General features: G+C 36.5%; 1 protein-coding gene and 1 long non-coding RNA gene across 4 annotated transcripts; both read right to left on the bottom strand.

Annotated features, from left to right (window-relative positions):
- Positions 1 to 1,562: 1,562 nt before the first annotated feature.
- On the bottom strand, positions 1,563 to 6,165 carry LOC116027326 (F-box only protein 6-like). The gene is made up of 2 exons (XM_031268886.1): positions 6,024 to 6,165; positions 1,563 to 3,025 (listed from the first exon to the last, which is right to left on the bottom strand). Exons 1-2 carry the CDS (start codon positions 6,158 to 6,160, stop codon positions 1,780 to 1,782), a joined length of 1,383 nt encoding a protein of 460 aa, XP_031124746.1. The 5' UTR covers positions 6,161 to 6,165; the 3' UTR covers positions 1,563 to 1,779.
- A 6,630-nt stretch (positions 6,166 to 12,795) lies between these two features.
- LOC116027947 lies at positions 12,796 to 15,589 on the bottom strand. 3 transcript variants are annotated; one of them, XR_004100030.1, is made up of 4 exons: positions 15,173 to 15,589; positions 13,713 to 14,031; positions 13,516 to 13,627; positions 12,796 to 13,307 (listed from the first exon to the last, which is right to left on the bottom strand). It is a non-coding gene; the product is annotated as an uncharacterized LOC116027947 (long non-coding RNA). The 3 variants fall into 3 exon arrangements; XR_004100031.1 differs by lacking the exon at positions 13,516 to 13,627; XR_004100029.1 differs by having other exon boundaries at positions 13,516 to 14,031.
- Between the last annotated feature and the right edge of the window lie 2,271 nt (positions 15,590 to 17,860).

The raw sequence follows: 17,860 nt of genomic DNA on the forward strand, positions 1-17,860 counted from the left end.
ATAACACACAGAATGTTTGCCCAGAATACACAGAATATTGACACAAAATACATAGATGTTAGTGGACGCGGACGCGAATAACAGTGAATTCATTATCTATAATACACATAATCATTATCTAGAATACACAGAACGTTTGCCTAGAATACACAGAATGTTTGCCCAGAATACACAAAATGTTTGCCCAGAATACACAAAATATTGACACAAAATACATAGAACTCATCCTCATAATATTCTAATGCACAAACACATCACAACATATGTTATTAACATGAATACACAAAACAGTTGCCTAGAATACACAGAACGGTTGCCTAGAATACACAGAATGATTGCTTGGAATACACAGAATATTAACATAAATACAGAGATCGGCCGAAACGGGAAACATGATTTTCAAAAAAAACGGATGATTAGTTTACAATGCTCAAAACAACGTTGTTTACGTACGTGGTGCACGGTATAATTTGCCTAGATAGCATATCATCTATTGATTTTATAAATCACTACTTCCAACCTTGGGCCCTCCAGCCACAAAGTGATATAGTAAATTGAACACATTGATAATTCATCATTTCAACCTACAAATGAAGTAATAATGTATCCATAAGTGAGCCTATAAAATCACAATCATTTTTAATTATGAAATACAGGTCAAATAAGCTTTCAAACTTGTTAGTAAAATGGAATTGAATCCTTAAATTAAAATTTTTTTAAGGAAATCCTTGAATTTTGGGAAAAAAAAAGGTACAATTAGACTTTTTTATTTGTTCACATTATCATATTTTACAATATTACGTAAACCTTAATAATATAAGAATATTTTGGGCGGGGAATTAAAATGGAGAATTTTATTTTTATAGATAATATAAATTCCTGTATTAGAATGAAAAAAAATATATATATTATTGTATCAAATCTTATACTCCGTAATCCATAATATTTAATACTATAATTGATAATACCCATCATTATTTTTCATACCCTCTGATGACAAATTAATCATTACAAAATCACATTAAATTATACTTCCTCTGTCCCACTTTACCTATCCTATTTACTATTCATTAATCAAACAACTATTTCTTCTTTGCTTATTTTCTTTAGTAATTTTTTATTATTTTAAAATTTAATTTTTTGTGTTTAATAGTATTTTAATGTAGTTTCTAAATATATAAATTTTATATATTAATGCTAAACTTAATATTATGGAAAATTAGATTAAAAATTAATTCAGTCAAGCCTCGTTAAACGAACCAGACAACCATTTTGAGATAACGAACCAGACAACCATTTTGGGATGGAAGTACGTAGTACAAATTTTAAAGTGAAATTTAACACGAAACATTGCACACCACCCCAGTTATCCTGCTGACCTTACACCATATAGCCTCAAAAATGAATAAAACAGCTGACAATTGGTACCATCTCAAATTGCCATTGCTGTTCACTAATAAAAAATGACTTTTGCAAATTAGTTAACGCCTAGAAGAGGAAACTGGGCAAGAAGGGGAACAGAGCAACAGCACTGGAGAGTAAGCAAACAGGAAGCATGGATATTGATCTAGTGAACGACAAATCGGTTATGCATTGAAATTTTGTCCCATGGAATCAAAAGGTCAACAGCATTACAGTAACATGTTTTACAGAACAAATTTAAACTCGACAACATATTCTTCTTTCTTGGCACAGAGAAGACGGGATGCAAGTGGGCGTGAGTGAGCCGCCACTTGCATGTTGAATATCACCTTAGAAAGTCGGGAACAATGAGCTGAGTCAGGCCAAAGCTGTCAAACACGGGTGGAATGCAGTGCCACATGCAATCCATTGCTTCTTTCTCCCGCGAGGTAGAACACATCCGGGGACCTTGACCCATTCCCGAGTAGAGAAATCATACGTAATCAACCTGTTCATTTGTCTTGACCTCAGTGATAGCATAAGCAAACCTTTGTTGCCCAAGCAAGTCATTCTAACGTGCTTTCCGTAAAACTCCAAGCACCATACATTTGGCATTCTGTCAACCTCCTTCCACAAAAGAGTCATCTTTTGCAGCTCCCATATGCATACGCAAGTGGCAGCGTTTTTTGTCAGCAGCCCCACGAGCATTATGCGCCCCCCACATTCTGCGAGAGTGTGATCACTCAGATGGGGGGGAGCGGGGATTATGAACTGCTTCCAGACTCCCGAGACCATGTCATAAGACACAATTCCATCAGGGTCTGATCGCATGAAGTAAAGTGTGCTACCAGTGGAGACTGTATGTGACTTAAAGTTTAGTGCAAGTGGAAGCTTAATATTTGAGGGCATACTTCCGGGACTCCAACAGTTCTCTATTGAGTCATAAACTTCATACTCCCCATCACAACCAACCCAAAGGATCCTGTATCCCTCACACGCTGATTTTCCGTTCAGAGTCATCCCAACTGCCACACGTGACCACACCTTCACTGACCTGGCTGGCAACTCCTTAAAAGACCTTGTAAGCGGGTTGCACACGTAAAAGCTCCTATGTCCAATATCAAGAAAACAGACGAGACCCCCAGCAGAAGCCACTGGTAAAACTATTAACTTGGTTGGGAGAGCAGGAATGGTAGGGTGATGCCATTTCCTCGAGTCAGGATCATACATGGCTCCAGTATTCACATTTTCATGGGTGATGGTGTAAAACCATGGCTGTTGTTGAGGGACTTCGGCGCATTGCTCAGAGAAGCTTTGAGAAGTAAGCATTGAATTCCACTTTTTGCAAACTGATCTGAAGCGGAAAAAGGTGGCTATAGGAAGTCTTGCTATGACGGCTTCAAAAAGGTCTTCTGGAAATTCTTTCCAAATATGGTGTTCCATAGCCTCCGTAGAGCAGGTAGTTCCATCTGATCTTCCCCGATTTCGTTCCTTTCGGACTTTCTTTTTTGGTGGAGGCTTACCAGGTTCCAACATTTTGAGATTTTCAGATTTCCCAGCAGTCACAAGGAGATTGTAGCAACTGTCCTCAATAGAACTATCATCAAGATTCAGAAAACACCATCTGCATAGAATGCATAAGCAGTATATTTAGAGAATCAGGTCTTCACATATAACACACACAGCAATCAAGGAATGTTATGTGTACAGTGGGGCATAAAACCAAAAATAGGAACCCACTTGATTTAACATATCAATAAAGGCATTGAAATGTCTTATAAGAAAATTTTTTCAGAGCATGTCACTGCCCCAGTCTAGCTAAGTTTAACAACGAATGTAAACACAATTACCTTTCAAACATAGGTAAATCCTAGTATAGAAAAGGACCTCAATTTACAAGAAATTTACATTTCAAGATTGACACTAGTTCAGGACAAAAGGGCTGAAAATCAGCTGTTGAACTAAGCCTAAATTTCATCAGTTGATTCCATTAAGAGGAATATCCCACATGAGCCCTTGAATTAGCATATACTCCCCTCCATCCCAAAATGGTTGCATGAATAGGAAAACTAAGCTTGGCACAAGAAGTCATATACAATTTAATTTTTTGTAATATTTAATTTAGTGCTAGTGAATAAAATCTACAAATTTAAAATTTCTAAAACTATATTAAAAGTTAAATTAAACACACAAAAAAATAATCAATAAAAAAATTGTTAAAAAATAAGCAAAAAAATAAAAGTTGATTTGACCTGTGAATAGTATATGTAGCAAACAAAATTGGAGAAATGGAGTACCTTTCATAATATTTACATTAAAAGATTGGCACTTGATCTAGCAAAAAGTACATCGACTCTGCTGTTGAACTAGGCCTAAATTTCACTGATCAATTCTATTAAGCACAAAATCCTATGAGTCTAGCACATCTTTCCCGTCAACTTAAACAAATAAGCTCAGGCATACCTCTTCCTCCAACATCTCTTATTACTTCCATGTTACTGCTCTTCCTGCCTGGTGTATCTAAAGGTTTACATGCAGTATGCTTAAACATTCCTAATTTATTTTCTTTCAAATTGTTGTTGATTGACATCTCCTGTGCCTTGTTTCAAGCAAATTCATTTCTAACATGGTCCTTCCTAATATTCCATACATCCATCTTAGTATTCTACCCTAGTTACAACCAACTTATAAACATTCTGTTTTGGATTAAAGCATAGTAATTCAGATGCTTGGTACTGTTGGTAGATGGATTTTTTATAATTAGAGTTTAAGATCATTTAGGGTGTGTTTGGTTGGTGGGTTTAGGCATAAGGAATGGGTATGAAAGTGATTGATTGTGTTTGGTTGATAGGTTTTGTGAATGCTACTATGGGTTTGGAATACCCCATTAATTAGAAAACCCATACCCTTATTAAATAAGGGTTTCATCTCCCTTCCTCCTTTCTTCCCCAACTATTAATAATTATTCCCATTCCACCCAACTACCAAACATGCTAAATACTCTTCCCAAAACCCATTATCATTACCAATTATTTGATACCCATTCCGATTCCGATTCCCATGTGCGAACCAAACGCACCCTTAAACTTCTCTACTATTTCAGTCAGCTACTCGGCTTCAACCCTACATGTTACATCCTCATCTAATTTTGCATGCTCATGAGGAAATAGATTCAACCTGTCAAAAGTACATGCACAGTTTGGTGCATCCATCTCATCCAAGTAGCACCTCATTATCAAGTTCTGTAGTTTCATTAATGCTGTAATTGCAAGCACTTTACTTCAGATTTCAGATTTAACCTGCAAATCCTATAATAAATATATTACCATCATCCCAACTCCGGATTCTCTCATTCCCTACTTTCTTTAATGAGGGACTTGAGTTACTATAAATGCTAAAACAAAAAATATCCTCTTTAACATACAAATCATAAAAAGCAAAAGTAAAATGGACTTTTTAAAGATCTTAGACAAAATAGAAAGAAAATTTATTCCCTTAAAGAATGCTTGTATTAAAAGAAATTTAGAAGTAAACTTAGCATTGTTTTATTCTCCACTCACAGAGAGCTAAAATAATTAGTCCACCATCTGGCAATGTGTATAAACCACTGTGTAGTTATGTTTACTTTTTTTGATAGGTTAAGGACTTAGTTTTAACATTTCCTTTACTTCAATAAATTTGTACAAGGTATATGCAAGTCATGGGTGCAACTTTTTAACAGTAATATGGAGGGAAAAAAAAAAACCTTCAATTAAGACAGCCATTCATGTAAGATTTATATCACTTCAAGGTTTTTTTGGTTTCCCAGACTAATGTGGGATGCATAATTACCCATGTCTAGTTATCAGACTCATCTGCTCAGGTCCTACCACTCACTGACCCAATCATCTTCCACCCATCTATTTGGCTACCACCCATTGCTAGTCTTCCCTAAAACCACCCCCTTATGAAGCACTTGTAAGTTGTAATGTTATCAAGTTTCTTAAATTTCATCTTTATCCCCATCCTTAATCACTCATATGAAATATAGGATTGTTGATCCAATCCTTAATTCCACCCACAAGCACTGGATTATTATTTCCATCTCACATAATCCAGAGCTCAAGCCCTAATTTGAGCCAAAAGAGAAGTACACCAATATTATATATGCAGCATAAACATGCATTTTTCTATTCAAGTAAATTAAAGACTAAGTTTCAGAGTTGGTAGAGAAACCCCAAAGCAGAATCAAGATGAAGCAACTGAAATAATTTTACCATGCCAAGTTCCCAACCCACCCAAGAACCTTCTAATAGGAAAATCTCCTAAAATTACAAGCATTTAGATTTATATTCATCTAAATCCCCTTTCCTCTTCAGCCACCCTTCTCCAACACGGCAGGGGAACAGAAAAGGTAGAATTTTTCAGAACCCTTTAGTTCCAATTGCAGAAATAAGCAAAGAAAAAAGCGCATTTCTTTGGCCTTTCCGAAGCACAGGGCATATTTCAAAGTGCAAAATTGAATCTCACCCATTCCGAAGAGAAAAATCCAAGAAAATGAAGCAATTGAAACGGGAATCAGGAGAAAAAGTGAAGAAATTAAAGCGAGAAGAAGAAGAAGAAAAAAGAAAGAATTTAAAAACCTGGGGTGGTGTGGCGGTGGAGGTTGAAGCTGAAGAAAGTAATTAGCAGGAACAACGGTGGAAGGATAACCGCCGTAAAGCTCCAAAAGCTCCTGAACTTGTCCGATGAGTTGCCTGAGCATGGCCAGACCTTCCATGCCCCCCACCCACCCACCCACCCAGCAGGCGGTGTGTGTGTGTGTATGTATAGGATGTATGAATGGGTTCGCAGCAGCAGCGAGATAAGCCCTCTCCCTCTCGCTCTCTACTGCTTTTGTTTCCATGTAGGTCAGGTTGGGCGTATGAGAGAGACAGATACTTATTACCCACTACTTTTTCAACACGTCACAATGCCGCTTTCCATCATGAGTAGTATTGACCGTGTACGCAACTTTTGTCCCGCCCCTTCCCAATCCTTGCTTTCTTCATTCTTCATTCTTCATTCTTTTCCTAAACTGCCCTTTCTTTCTTCCTTTTTAATGCCCCTTTCTTCTTATCTTATCTTAATAAGTGTTGTGGAAAACATTATTACAATTGTGAAATTGGATTCACAAATGAGCAAAGTGTTGCTTTGTTCTGAATTTATGAAAAAATATAAAATAAATGAAAACTATAAATGAAAATGATAATGTATACTATTAATAAAAATAAAATCCCTCATTTTAACTTTCCGCCCAAAACATTTATATACTATTAAGATTTACATAATATGGTAAAATATGGTAATACAATTCTTATTCGTACTACAATTTTAAATTAGAATGTGTTAATAAAATCCTAATAAAATATATTCTTTTTAACTCTCCTATCCATAATACAATTATGGATTAAAATTACTAATCGTAATAATACAGTACATATATTTCCATACAACGTACTCTATACTATTAATAAAAAAAAAATGCTCAATTTTAACTTCCCGCCCAAAACACTCCTATACCATTAAAGTTTATGTAATATTGTAAAATATGTTAATACAATTCATATTACTACTACAATGGTAAATTAAAATGTGGTAATAGAATTCGTAATAAAATATATTAATTTTTACTCTCCTATTCGTAATACTATTTTATATTAAAATTATTAATCGTAATAATACAATACATATAATTCCTACAACGCAATCTATCTATACTATTAAGAAAAACAAAATCCTCCATTTTAACTTTTTGTCCAAAACACTTTTATAATACTAAGGTTTACGTAATATTGTAAAATATTGTAATACAATTCATATTCGTACTACGGTTGTAAATTAAAATGTGGTAATAGAATTTCTAATATTATATATATATATAGTTTCCTATTCGTAATACAATTCTAGATTAAAATTACTAATCGTAATAATACAGTACATAAACTTCTCTGCAATGTAATATATACGAGTTCTACTACATGGACTCTCATTTCATACTCCTCCACTTTTACTCCCTGACGTAGCAAGATATGATAGGTTATATTCATCCAGTGGGTCCTAAAGAAAGTGTCAATATCAAATTTTTGTGTGAAGGTGTAAAAGTAGGGAGTAGAATTTGGGAGTTCAAGTAGTATTTTCCAATCTATACTATTAATAAAACCAAAATCTCCCATTTTATTTTTCCGCGCAAAACAATCCTATACTATTGTAAAATATGGTAATACAATTCCTATTCGTACCAGAATTGTAAATTAAAATGTTGTAATACAACTCCTAATACAATATATTTTCTTTTATACTTTACTGATGGGGATAGACTAAGGCTCAGTAATGGAAGCTCGACGTGGATAGAAGGGATGACCAATGAAGAGGGAAAAAGGGCTTGGAAGAAGGAAGGATGAGGTGGCCTAAGTCGGCCTATGATATAAGTCGATCGGACGGAGGTTATTCAATGGACTGCTTTGTGAAGCACGTTCAAGGAAGAGTTTAATAATGAAAACAATATGCTTGGTGGTTCCTTAGGTGACAAGGCAGTTGAGGATCTTAGACTGAGAGTAATTGAACATAACTAATGAAACGATTAACTGCCCTAGGTCAACGTGGTAAGCAAACAAGGATTCCTCATAAAAGGTTAGTATACACCCCCACTACAAAAGTCCTTGAACTTCTTCACGTGGATCTAATAGGACCCACTCAAGTTGAGAGTTTTCGAAAGAAAAAGTATGTGTTTGTTTGTGTAGATAATTTCTCTAGATTTACTTGGATTGATTTTTTGAGAGAAAAATCTGACACTTTTAGTGCCTTTGTTAAACTGTGTCTAAGACTTCAAACAGAAAAAGATAGTTCCATAGGACACATTGTCCAGATTAAAAGTGATCATGGATGTGAATTTGAAAATATTGACTTCAGTAAGTTCTGTGATTCTCAAGGCATTATGCATGAGTTCTCTGTTCCTAAAACGCCTCAACAAAATGGGGTAGTGGAAAGGAAGAACAGAACTCTACAGGAAATGGCTAGAGTCATGTTAGTTGCAAAACAGTTATCTCAACGATTTTGGGCAGAAGCCATGAACACTGCATGTCATATTACTAATAGAGTTTTTCTGAGAAAAGGAACTAAAAAGACCTCTTACGAGATATGGAAAGGCAGAACACCAAATCTAAAATATCTTCACATATTTGGGAGTGTCTGCTATATTTTGAATGTCAGGGACTCGAAAGGAAAATTCGAAGCCAAAAGCGATGAAGGTATATTTCTTGGATACTCCATAAACAACAAGGCATACCGTGTATTCAACAAAAGGAAAAACACTATCCTAGAATCAGCAAATGAGACAGTTGACGACAAAATCTCAACACCGCAGAAGAAAGATGATGATGAGCTAGTGCACACCACACCTACCTTTGAAATCCCAGCAGAAAATGCACAAGAACAAGCTGAATGCTCTAAAGGACCATCAACTAGGGTCCAGAAAAATCATCAAACAGAAGATATACAAGAACAAGATGAACACTCTAAAGTAGCTTCAACTAGGGTCCAGAAGAATCATCCAACAGAAAATGTGATTGGAGAAGTGAGCGCTGGAATACGCACCAGAGACAAAGAAAAGAAGAGCTATCGTGAAATGTTAGGATACTCCTGCTATATATCACTGATTGAACCGAAAAACATAAATGATGCTTTAAAAGATGAGTGTTGGATCAATGCCATGCAGGATGAACTATTTCAATTTGAAAGAAATCAAGTCTGGGATCTAGTGCCCAAACCTGAAAATGTCAACATCATCGGCACGAAATGGATTTTCAGAAACAAGTCTGACGAAAATGGAACGGTCATAAGAAACAAAGCAATGTTGGTAGCTCAAGGATATACTCAAATGGAAGGCATCGACTTTGAGGAAACCTTTGCTCCTGTTGCCCGACTAGAATCAATACGACTATTAATCTCAATTGCATGCACGATGATGATCAAGCTACAAAAAATGGATGTCAAGACCGCGTTCTTAAATGGATATCTTAAAGAAGAAGTCTATGTCACACAACCGAAGGGATTTGAAGATCCAAAACATCTGGATCATGTGTACAAACTGAAAAAAGCACTATATGGACTAAAACAAGCTCCCCGAGCGTGGTATGAAAGGTTGACAGAATGCCTAATTAAGAAGGGATATTCAAGGGGAAGTGTTGACAAAACCCTATTCATTAAAAGGTATGGATCTGACCTCCTCATTGCCCAAATCTATGTCGATGATATAGTATTTGACTCCACCTCCGATTTCTATGCTAACAATTTTGTTACCTTAATGAAAGAGGAATTTGAGATGAGCATGGTTGGTGAACTAACATACTTTCTGGGTCTACAAATTAGACAATCTAGAGAAGGTATGTTTGTCTCTCAAACCAAATATGCTAACAACCTAGTCAAACATTTTGGTCTAGATACTAGCAAGAGTGTTCGTACCCCTTTTCCAACACACACCAAACTCAGTCGTGATGATGAAGGTAAATCAGTTGACCCGAGCCTATACAGAAGTATGATTGGCAGTCTACTATACTTAACAGCATGTAGACCCGACATAAGCTTTAGTGTTGGTGCTTGCGCAAGATACCAGTCAAATCCAAAAGAATCGCACCTCACCGCCGTTAAGAGAATCATTAAATACATCAAAGGCACCATGGAGTTCGGGATCTGGTACTCAAACGAATCTAACACCCAACTTATCGGATTCACATACGCAGATTGGGCTGGAAATGTCGATGACAAGAAAAGCACTTCTGGAAGATGCTTTTATCTAGGGTCAAATCTCGTCTCCTGGTTAAGCAAAAAAACAGAATTTGATTTCCTTGTCAACAACAGAAGCAGAATATATTGTTGCAGGCAGTAGTTGTGCTCAATTGTTATGGATGAAACAAATGCTAGAAGACTACAGCATTGAGCAACAGGTAATTACTCTCTACTGTGACAACTCTAGTGCTATTAGTATCACAAAGAATCCTGTTCTACATTCTAGAACCAAACATATTGATATCCGACACCATTTTATTAGAGAACTGGTGGAAGATAACATTGTATGTTTAGGACATGTGTCTATAGGGGATCAGATTGCAGACATCCTTACTAAGGCACTTGATGGGAACAAGTTTGAAGAATTACGACACAAACTTGGTTTGTGTACATCATCGTAACTTTCAATTATCTTTTATAACAAAAAAAAAAAATAATAATAATAAAATTTTGGTATGTTTTGACATAGTCGTGTTTCAGTTTTTTTACCATCTTCTTTGTGTTTTTTTTTCTCTCGTTTCAATTTTTTTTGTCATGTGATCTAACAAAATATTATTGTTTTAGTTTTTTTTTCTTGCCAAAATTTTTTCTAACTGGATTCTCTTTTTCACTTTGTTTGTCTATGCGCATAAATTTCTTTTACGTTTTTTTTTTTTTGTATAGTTCTACACATTCCTTATACACAAACATTTTTTTTGCTTGTTTATTATTTCATGATCTGACTTCTTCTATTTCTTAATTTTGGAGAACTAGTCCATCGCATCATCTAACATTAGTTACTTTCCACCATTGTTGTAGAATTGTTTCTTTCTTCTTCTCCTTGATTTTAGGTTCTAAACACTGCTTCTCCACCTACATCTCACTGTACAAAATGGGGAATGTTTAATGGCAGCAACACACTGCTCCTTCCTCACACAGCAGCGCACAACACACACCACAAACCCCAGCCGCTCTGCCAACACCGCAGCCACCACGTTGCACCGCCACCTCCGCTCCGCAGCCACCGCCGAACACCTCCTACCTCAGCCACCACCGAACGCCTCCTGCCTCAGCCACCACCGACCACTTCTTGCCTCAGCCACCTCCCTCCTACACTGCCACAAACAACACGCCACCACCTTCCGTCGGATTGCACCTCGCCACCCCACCCCAACCAGTCACCGACCTGCCCACACCCACTCGCAGCCAACCATCCTCCTCCAGCCTGTTCACGTTCTCCACTCCATCGCACTCTCTCACACTGCACCCTCCTCCGTTGACTTCATTCTGCTCCCACTCCCTATAATGCCACCTCGCCGGAACCAAGAACTGCCACGCCGCCGCCGGCTGGCTACCACTCACCGGTCGGACTCCACACTCCACAACCGCACACGGCTCCCCGTCGGGCCTCACCTCGGTCCTCATCTTCATCACCGATGAAACCTTCCTCCCGTCGCTCCGACTCCGATGACCCGGTGGAACAATTTGATGAAAGTGTCAGTGATTCTGTAGCCGTTTATAATACGTCACACAAGGTTTTTCGTGCCTTCTCCTACATTTTCTATTGTTCCTCGTTGAATTTCCTGTTGGAGACGTTCTCTGCCAGAAATTTTATCCACCAATGACGGTTGGATGTTGACAGCTTTAGCTCCGCACTGACTTGGTCGAGACCCTTAAGACTGCAAAGTTATTTCAAACGGTTACCAAGGTGGAACGATTTGTTCGGGATGTTGTCTTTGAGTTTTATACAAACATAGTGCCTAAATTGACAAATGCTAGATTGGCTTATGTACGGGGTCGCTTCTATGAATCCAGTCCACGGGTAATTAATGCTTACTATGGACTACCTGGCTATGCTGACTACTTTGACAAAGACTTGCATGAAATCACCAGACGGTTGACAGGCGGTCATGCCACGTATTGGGTATCAAAAGACTCCATCAAGGCATCAGATTTGACCTCCTTCTTTGCATTTCTGCACAAGATTACCTTTTCGAATTGGATGCCCTCCACAAATCACAGATATGTCACTTAAAAGATGGTTGCTCTTCTTTTTAAAATTGACACCGGTGTCAGCTTCGATCTCGGTCAGCTGTTGTTTGACCAAATTGTTGACGCTCGGAATGGGAAAGCTGGTAAAAAGGACATAGTTCTACCTAATTTAATCTACGGTCTACTTGCCATGCAAGGATTTCAGAAGCATTCCTCTGAAATATTTTGAAGCAGACAAAATGGGCCATGCGCGTCTTTACTAATTGACAATACGCGTCTTTAAAAGTAAAGACGCACATGACCTGGACGCTGAAAGTTTCAACTTTACGCGTCTTTACTTTGAAGCCGTGTAAATGTGGATTATACACGTCTTTTCCAGTTAAGTAAAGACGCGTATACTCTTTTTTTTATATAAAAAAACACTATAGGAGTCCATACCTTAATGATACGGACTCCTATAGTTAAAAATATATATATTTTTTATTTATATTTATTAATACCATGTACAATAATTAAATTACCATTCATAAGAAATTCAATTGCACAAACAACATTTCTATAATTCAAAAACATTTAATACAAAAGAAAATAGCTAGAATTGTTCAACACTAATACACACACAATAAATATAATTCAACATACTTAATATAATCCATAAGTTCCATAACTCATCTATTTCCTCAAGAAGATCTTTTCACTTCTACCTATGGGATCCTCATAAACCAGAAGCTAGTAGGCAACTATTTATGAAGATAATAAATTAAATTAAATTTTACGGATTCATAAAAGTATTATGAGAACTTTTTTGACATTAAAGGACATGAAAGGGGAGGTCATCCAGTAAAAACATTGGTGCAGATAATTCACATTATGATATTTACTACAGATCTACAATACACACACATACATGTGTGTGTATATTATTGTAGTAAAAAACATCAATGTTTATATGCATGTCCTTTTTATTTGTTGACCTTTCAAAAAGTTCTTAAAGAGAAAAAAAAAGTTTATTTCTTGATTTTATATACTATAAAACTGTGTAAATTATTATATTGTAAATTACCTGGATATCTTGAAAACGGAGAGGTTGAAGCAAAGATCCCATATTAACAGAAAGCAAATTAGCTAATCTGCCAGGTTCAAGTCACAGTATATAGACTGAAATTCAGAATTAGATCAAAAGGCAACAAAACAAGTTAACATCATAGTTATTAAGGTAACCACCTCAAAATCCACAGATTTCAGGATCAGTGTCTTCTCAAACCATACTTGTAATACAAATAATCAAACCACAAAACAGAATAAACAAATAAATTTATAGGAGTATCAGAAAATTACTTGATCAAAGTTGTCATGTAATTCAGTAGATTCACACAGTCTATCATATATAGTTTTCCTCTTCAACATATATCTCATTAAGAGCCTCATTAACTGCAGAAACACAGTTGCTCTGAACAGCAACCATATATAGACTAAATAATTGTCGAATGAGTAAAAGCTAACAAGGAAGGTGAACAAATGGGGAAGCCTTTTACCTTTCTCAGGATGTCCACCACCCGTGTGTGGTCCACCTTTAGTGCAAGAACATTAATCAAATCAAGGATGTTCTTGCAAATAGATGTGGACAGCCTTGTAATATGTACAGCTCCACATTGGCAACTTCGACAACAATATCTTTGAACTGCATGTGATCCCAAGCATCTGGGGAATGGTTCATAACAGTAGTTGAGGATACATGATGTTTCTAGGGTACATTGGGAAGAAGAAAACACTAACCATATGTGAACTGAACTCCCTTGTAGAATGAAGGTTTACAAGAAGCCATTTGTTCTGAACTCTAGCAGCATCTTTTGCCTGCAACTCAATTTTTTGTTGTAGTCTAAATTATCACACTCAAATATAGAATAAAACAAGGTAAAACAGAGTTAAAGAGTGAAATTTCCTTTAAGAACATCTACCACAATAAAATAAAAACGTGTCAAAACTTCCAATACAAAGTAGTTGTACAACAGGTCATTACATTTAAACAAAGAGGATGTTACAACTTTGCATCATGTTCAAACTCTTAATAAACTAGCATTCAGTTCACAGCCGAAGAAAGGTGAACTCACGAATGATTAATGACTAGATAACTTAACTTTTAAAATCTAACAGTGGCATAGTGTTAGCCTTATTTAACTTCATGTTAAAATAACAATTGCACAAGACATTTCATATAGATAAACATAAAAATAAAATGAGGACAAGAATGATCATATAAGATAATATTTATATTCCTTTGATCAAAGAATCACATATTCAAAATTCAAAACTATGCACAAGAATTATCCAAGATCATCCAGCATCAGGAGGAAAATGATTAAAAGAATCACTTTTTGTATGCAAAATGTTTTTCAAGTAATTCCAAATTGAAAATAAAGTGAGAAATTTCTCATCATCAATTAAGTATCCCAAAATGCAAGCAATCTTGACTTCCACTAACAAGCTAAAAAGAATTCAGTTCCCTTAAAAGACTGTCTAATTGAGTAAATCCAAATTAATTGAAAATCCAAAACAAGAACATAGTTGTGGTAAAAAATCCTAATACAGCAACTAACAGGTAAGTGTCTCTTATACAATCAAATTTGAGAACAACATAGCTGTAAATTGCCTACATTATTATTTATCCATTAATCCATGAAAAGATCAAATTGTACACAAAGCAGATTTTCAAAAAATCTGTATGCATAATCACAAATCACAACCCTAATTTCCCCTCAACTCAATAAAATATCAAAACTGCTAAATTTTACATATATAGTACCAAGGCTACCAAATAATGTTTCCTTCACCATTTTCGACTAGAACTAGTCTATACAAAGTTACGAACAGCAGCTACAACTTGAATTCATTTCTAAAACTTTACCAGACACAATTTAAACTAAACAATAAAAATGTACGAAAATAATCATGATTAAGGAAGTATAAACAAAAAATATATTATAAATAAAACTACCAGTAGTCATCTGCTGTTGATGTCACTATGCCGCCGGAGCTGTCGATGTCGCCACCGTCAGCTAGGACCTTCGCCGTAGGAAGAAGGAAACTCGCCACGCTGCTGCTGCCGTCGGAAGTTCAGAACAAAACATATCTACACCATCGTCACCGGAGCTCGTCGCCGCTGTAGTACGTCACCGGAAACACACCGCCGCCGAAAGCTCAGGAAAATATGAAATCGTCACCCAAAAGTCTACGTCGCAGATCTGAAGCCGTCGGTAGCCCTCGTCGTCGCAGATCTACGTAGCTCGCTCGTCGCTGCTGCTCACGACGCCACTTATCACCGCTGCCGCTGCTCACGCCACCAATACTCAGCCGCCATCGTCGACTTGAGGGAGGGGAGTCACTAGCCGTCACAGCTAAGTGCGAAATCAGATTGGGGGAGCCGGGGAGTGAGTAGGGTTTTATTTTTAGAATATAAGAATTATATTTATACATAGATTACGTAAGTCTTTGCTAAGAAGTCAAGACTTGTAATGTCACTAAATTAAAAAAAAAATTAATAATACAAGTCGTGACTTTATTAGTAAAGACTTGTAAAGTTTTAAAATATTTACAAAAATGCCACCGTATTTTTTTTTTCCTTACTTTAAAAGTCTTTAGTTGTAACTAAAGAAGTGTATTGTTTCATTTTTTTTTGTCAATTCTCTACTAGCTCATCTTGTGCCTATAAAGTTTGATCAACGGCTCCTTTCTGGTTCACACTTTGTTGACCTGGGTCTATCTAGGGATCCTGTTACTGTAGGACCATCATCTTTGGCAAATTGTGAGGAGCTTGCTATTGAGTTTCTGGAAAAAGAACTTTGCTTGATCTCTGCTCAGCGCAAGGATTTGGTTAATAAGGAACTTCAAGTCCGAAATCTACTATTGAAGTTAAAGGGTTTTGGTCCCATAGGACGTGTTGACAAATCTCCGAATGACAACGCTGTTGCTCCCGAATCTGCCAGTTCTTCCTCAGACCAATCCCAGCACTCCTAATCAATCGGCCTCACGGTAATATCGTTCTTTAGTAGTAGCATTGATGTTTGCAAATAATTCATCTAGTGCATATGATTATTAGTGTGTAGATTCGTTCAGTTGCACTCTGCTCACATTCCTTGGAGCCTGTTTCTACTTAATTTTTCCATATTCTCAATAAATAAAAATTGCCTGCTATCAGTAAAATTGGCTATTTTGCAACTATCGCCACTCCGTTTACCTCCAACAAAGTTCTGGTTGTTACATTATTATACATCTTTGCTTATGTCTTCCCGGAACTTGCATACCTAGAAGATGGCTACCCGGTGACTGCTTTGGTTCGAAAAGATCCTTAGAACAGCCTGGCGTGAAAGCTTTCTAGTGTATTTTTACTATGCCTCACTGGAAGAGGGCTACCCAGTACTTCTTAGCCTCCAAAGGACCTTTGAGTTTTCTGGTGTGAAAGCTTTCTAGTGCATTTCTATGCTATAGTCTCATCCCTACTACGCCTCTCTCATATTCCCGGGCAAATCTACATTCTATTTATTACATGTTATTGGTTGGTTATATGCATTCATCTATGCTTTCTACTGATTACGTTATTGCCTTTGGCTATGATTTCTCAAAAGGGGGAGAACCATATACTGAGGGGGAGAACTATATTTTGAGGGGGAGTACTACAACGTATGTGTTTGATCATCCTATGCCAAAGGTGGAGATTGTTAGTATATTAATGATGCAAGTGGAATAACATGTATTATCAAACACAAACCTAGGATATAAAATATAAATACAATATATGGGAAATGCATGCATGCAATACTTTGTACGTGTGGTGTGTATGGAAAATGCATGCATGCAATACTTTGTACGTGTGGTGTGTATGGAAAATGCATGCATATTTGTGTAAGTGTGAAGAGTGGAAATATGAAGAATATGGAATTAATGTTTGCTTTACATGTGGCGCAACAAGAAAACAAAATGGATGAGATCATGGCATCATGGATTCATGCATCCGATTTTTAAGTTCTCAATATTGTGGATCTTGCATTATAAATAGGACGTCACACAATGAACAATTCGAAGTTTGAGTAACAATTGAATACATATATATATAGCCTGAAAGGTGCTGCGAAGAAACTTCAGTTACGGGAAATGATTGGTGTACAATCCGGAGAAGTCAACTCTAAGTAATATCAGTACAAGTTGTGTTAAAATCCAGGTTGGTTACAGTTTGTTTAATTGGTAGAATTAGTTCAAACTGTACGTGTAACTTTTTCATAGAGTTGTTTTATAAGGTTAATGTTAAAATAGGTGGTAGAGTTAGTTTTGTAATTCATTGAACCTTGTAATTGTAAAAACCATCGGGTTGAGCTTTAGTGAAAAAGTTTTGGGCGTGGCCCCGCAGATTAGGAGGAGTTCTCCAAATGCGTTAACAAATCCAGCTGTGTGCTTATCTTGGCACTTTAAATTGTTTCAAATTATTTTGGATATCTGCATTACATAATTTCAGTTACCTCTTCTTCCTCAACTCCAAGTGCCATAGGCAGTCTTCATTTGAACTTAGCTCAATTGATTTGCTCTTAAGACAAATTAATGTCGTGTCATTTTCTAAACTTAGACTTTCATCACTTGATGAATACTCATCCAATTCTTCATCTTCATTTGGTTCGTTGCTTATGAGAACCTT

The sequence above is a fragment of the Ipomoea triloba genome, chromosome 8 (assembly GCF_003576645.1).
Source record: "Ipomoea triloba cultivar NCNSP0323 chromosome 8, ASM357664v1".
Lineage (NCBI taxonomy): Eukaryota > Viridiplantae > Streptophyta > Magnoliopsida > Solanales > Convolvulaceae > Ipomoea > Ipomoea triloba.

What these genes read in the sequence shown, in the direction of transcription:
- LOC116027326 (XM_031268886.1), bottom strand. Translation starts at nt 6,160, where the DNA reads ATGGAAGGTCTGGCCATGCTCAGGCAACTCATCGGACAAGTTCAGGAG. An exon ending in CCACCGCCACACCACCCCAG is followed by an intron (nt 3,026 to 6,023) that starts GTTTTTAAATTC and finishes CATTCTATGCAG; the next exon opens with ATGGTGTTTTCTGAATCTTG.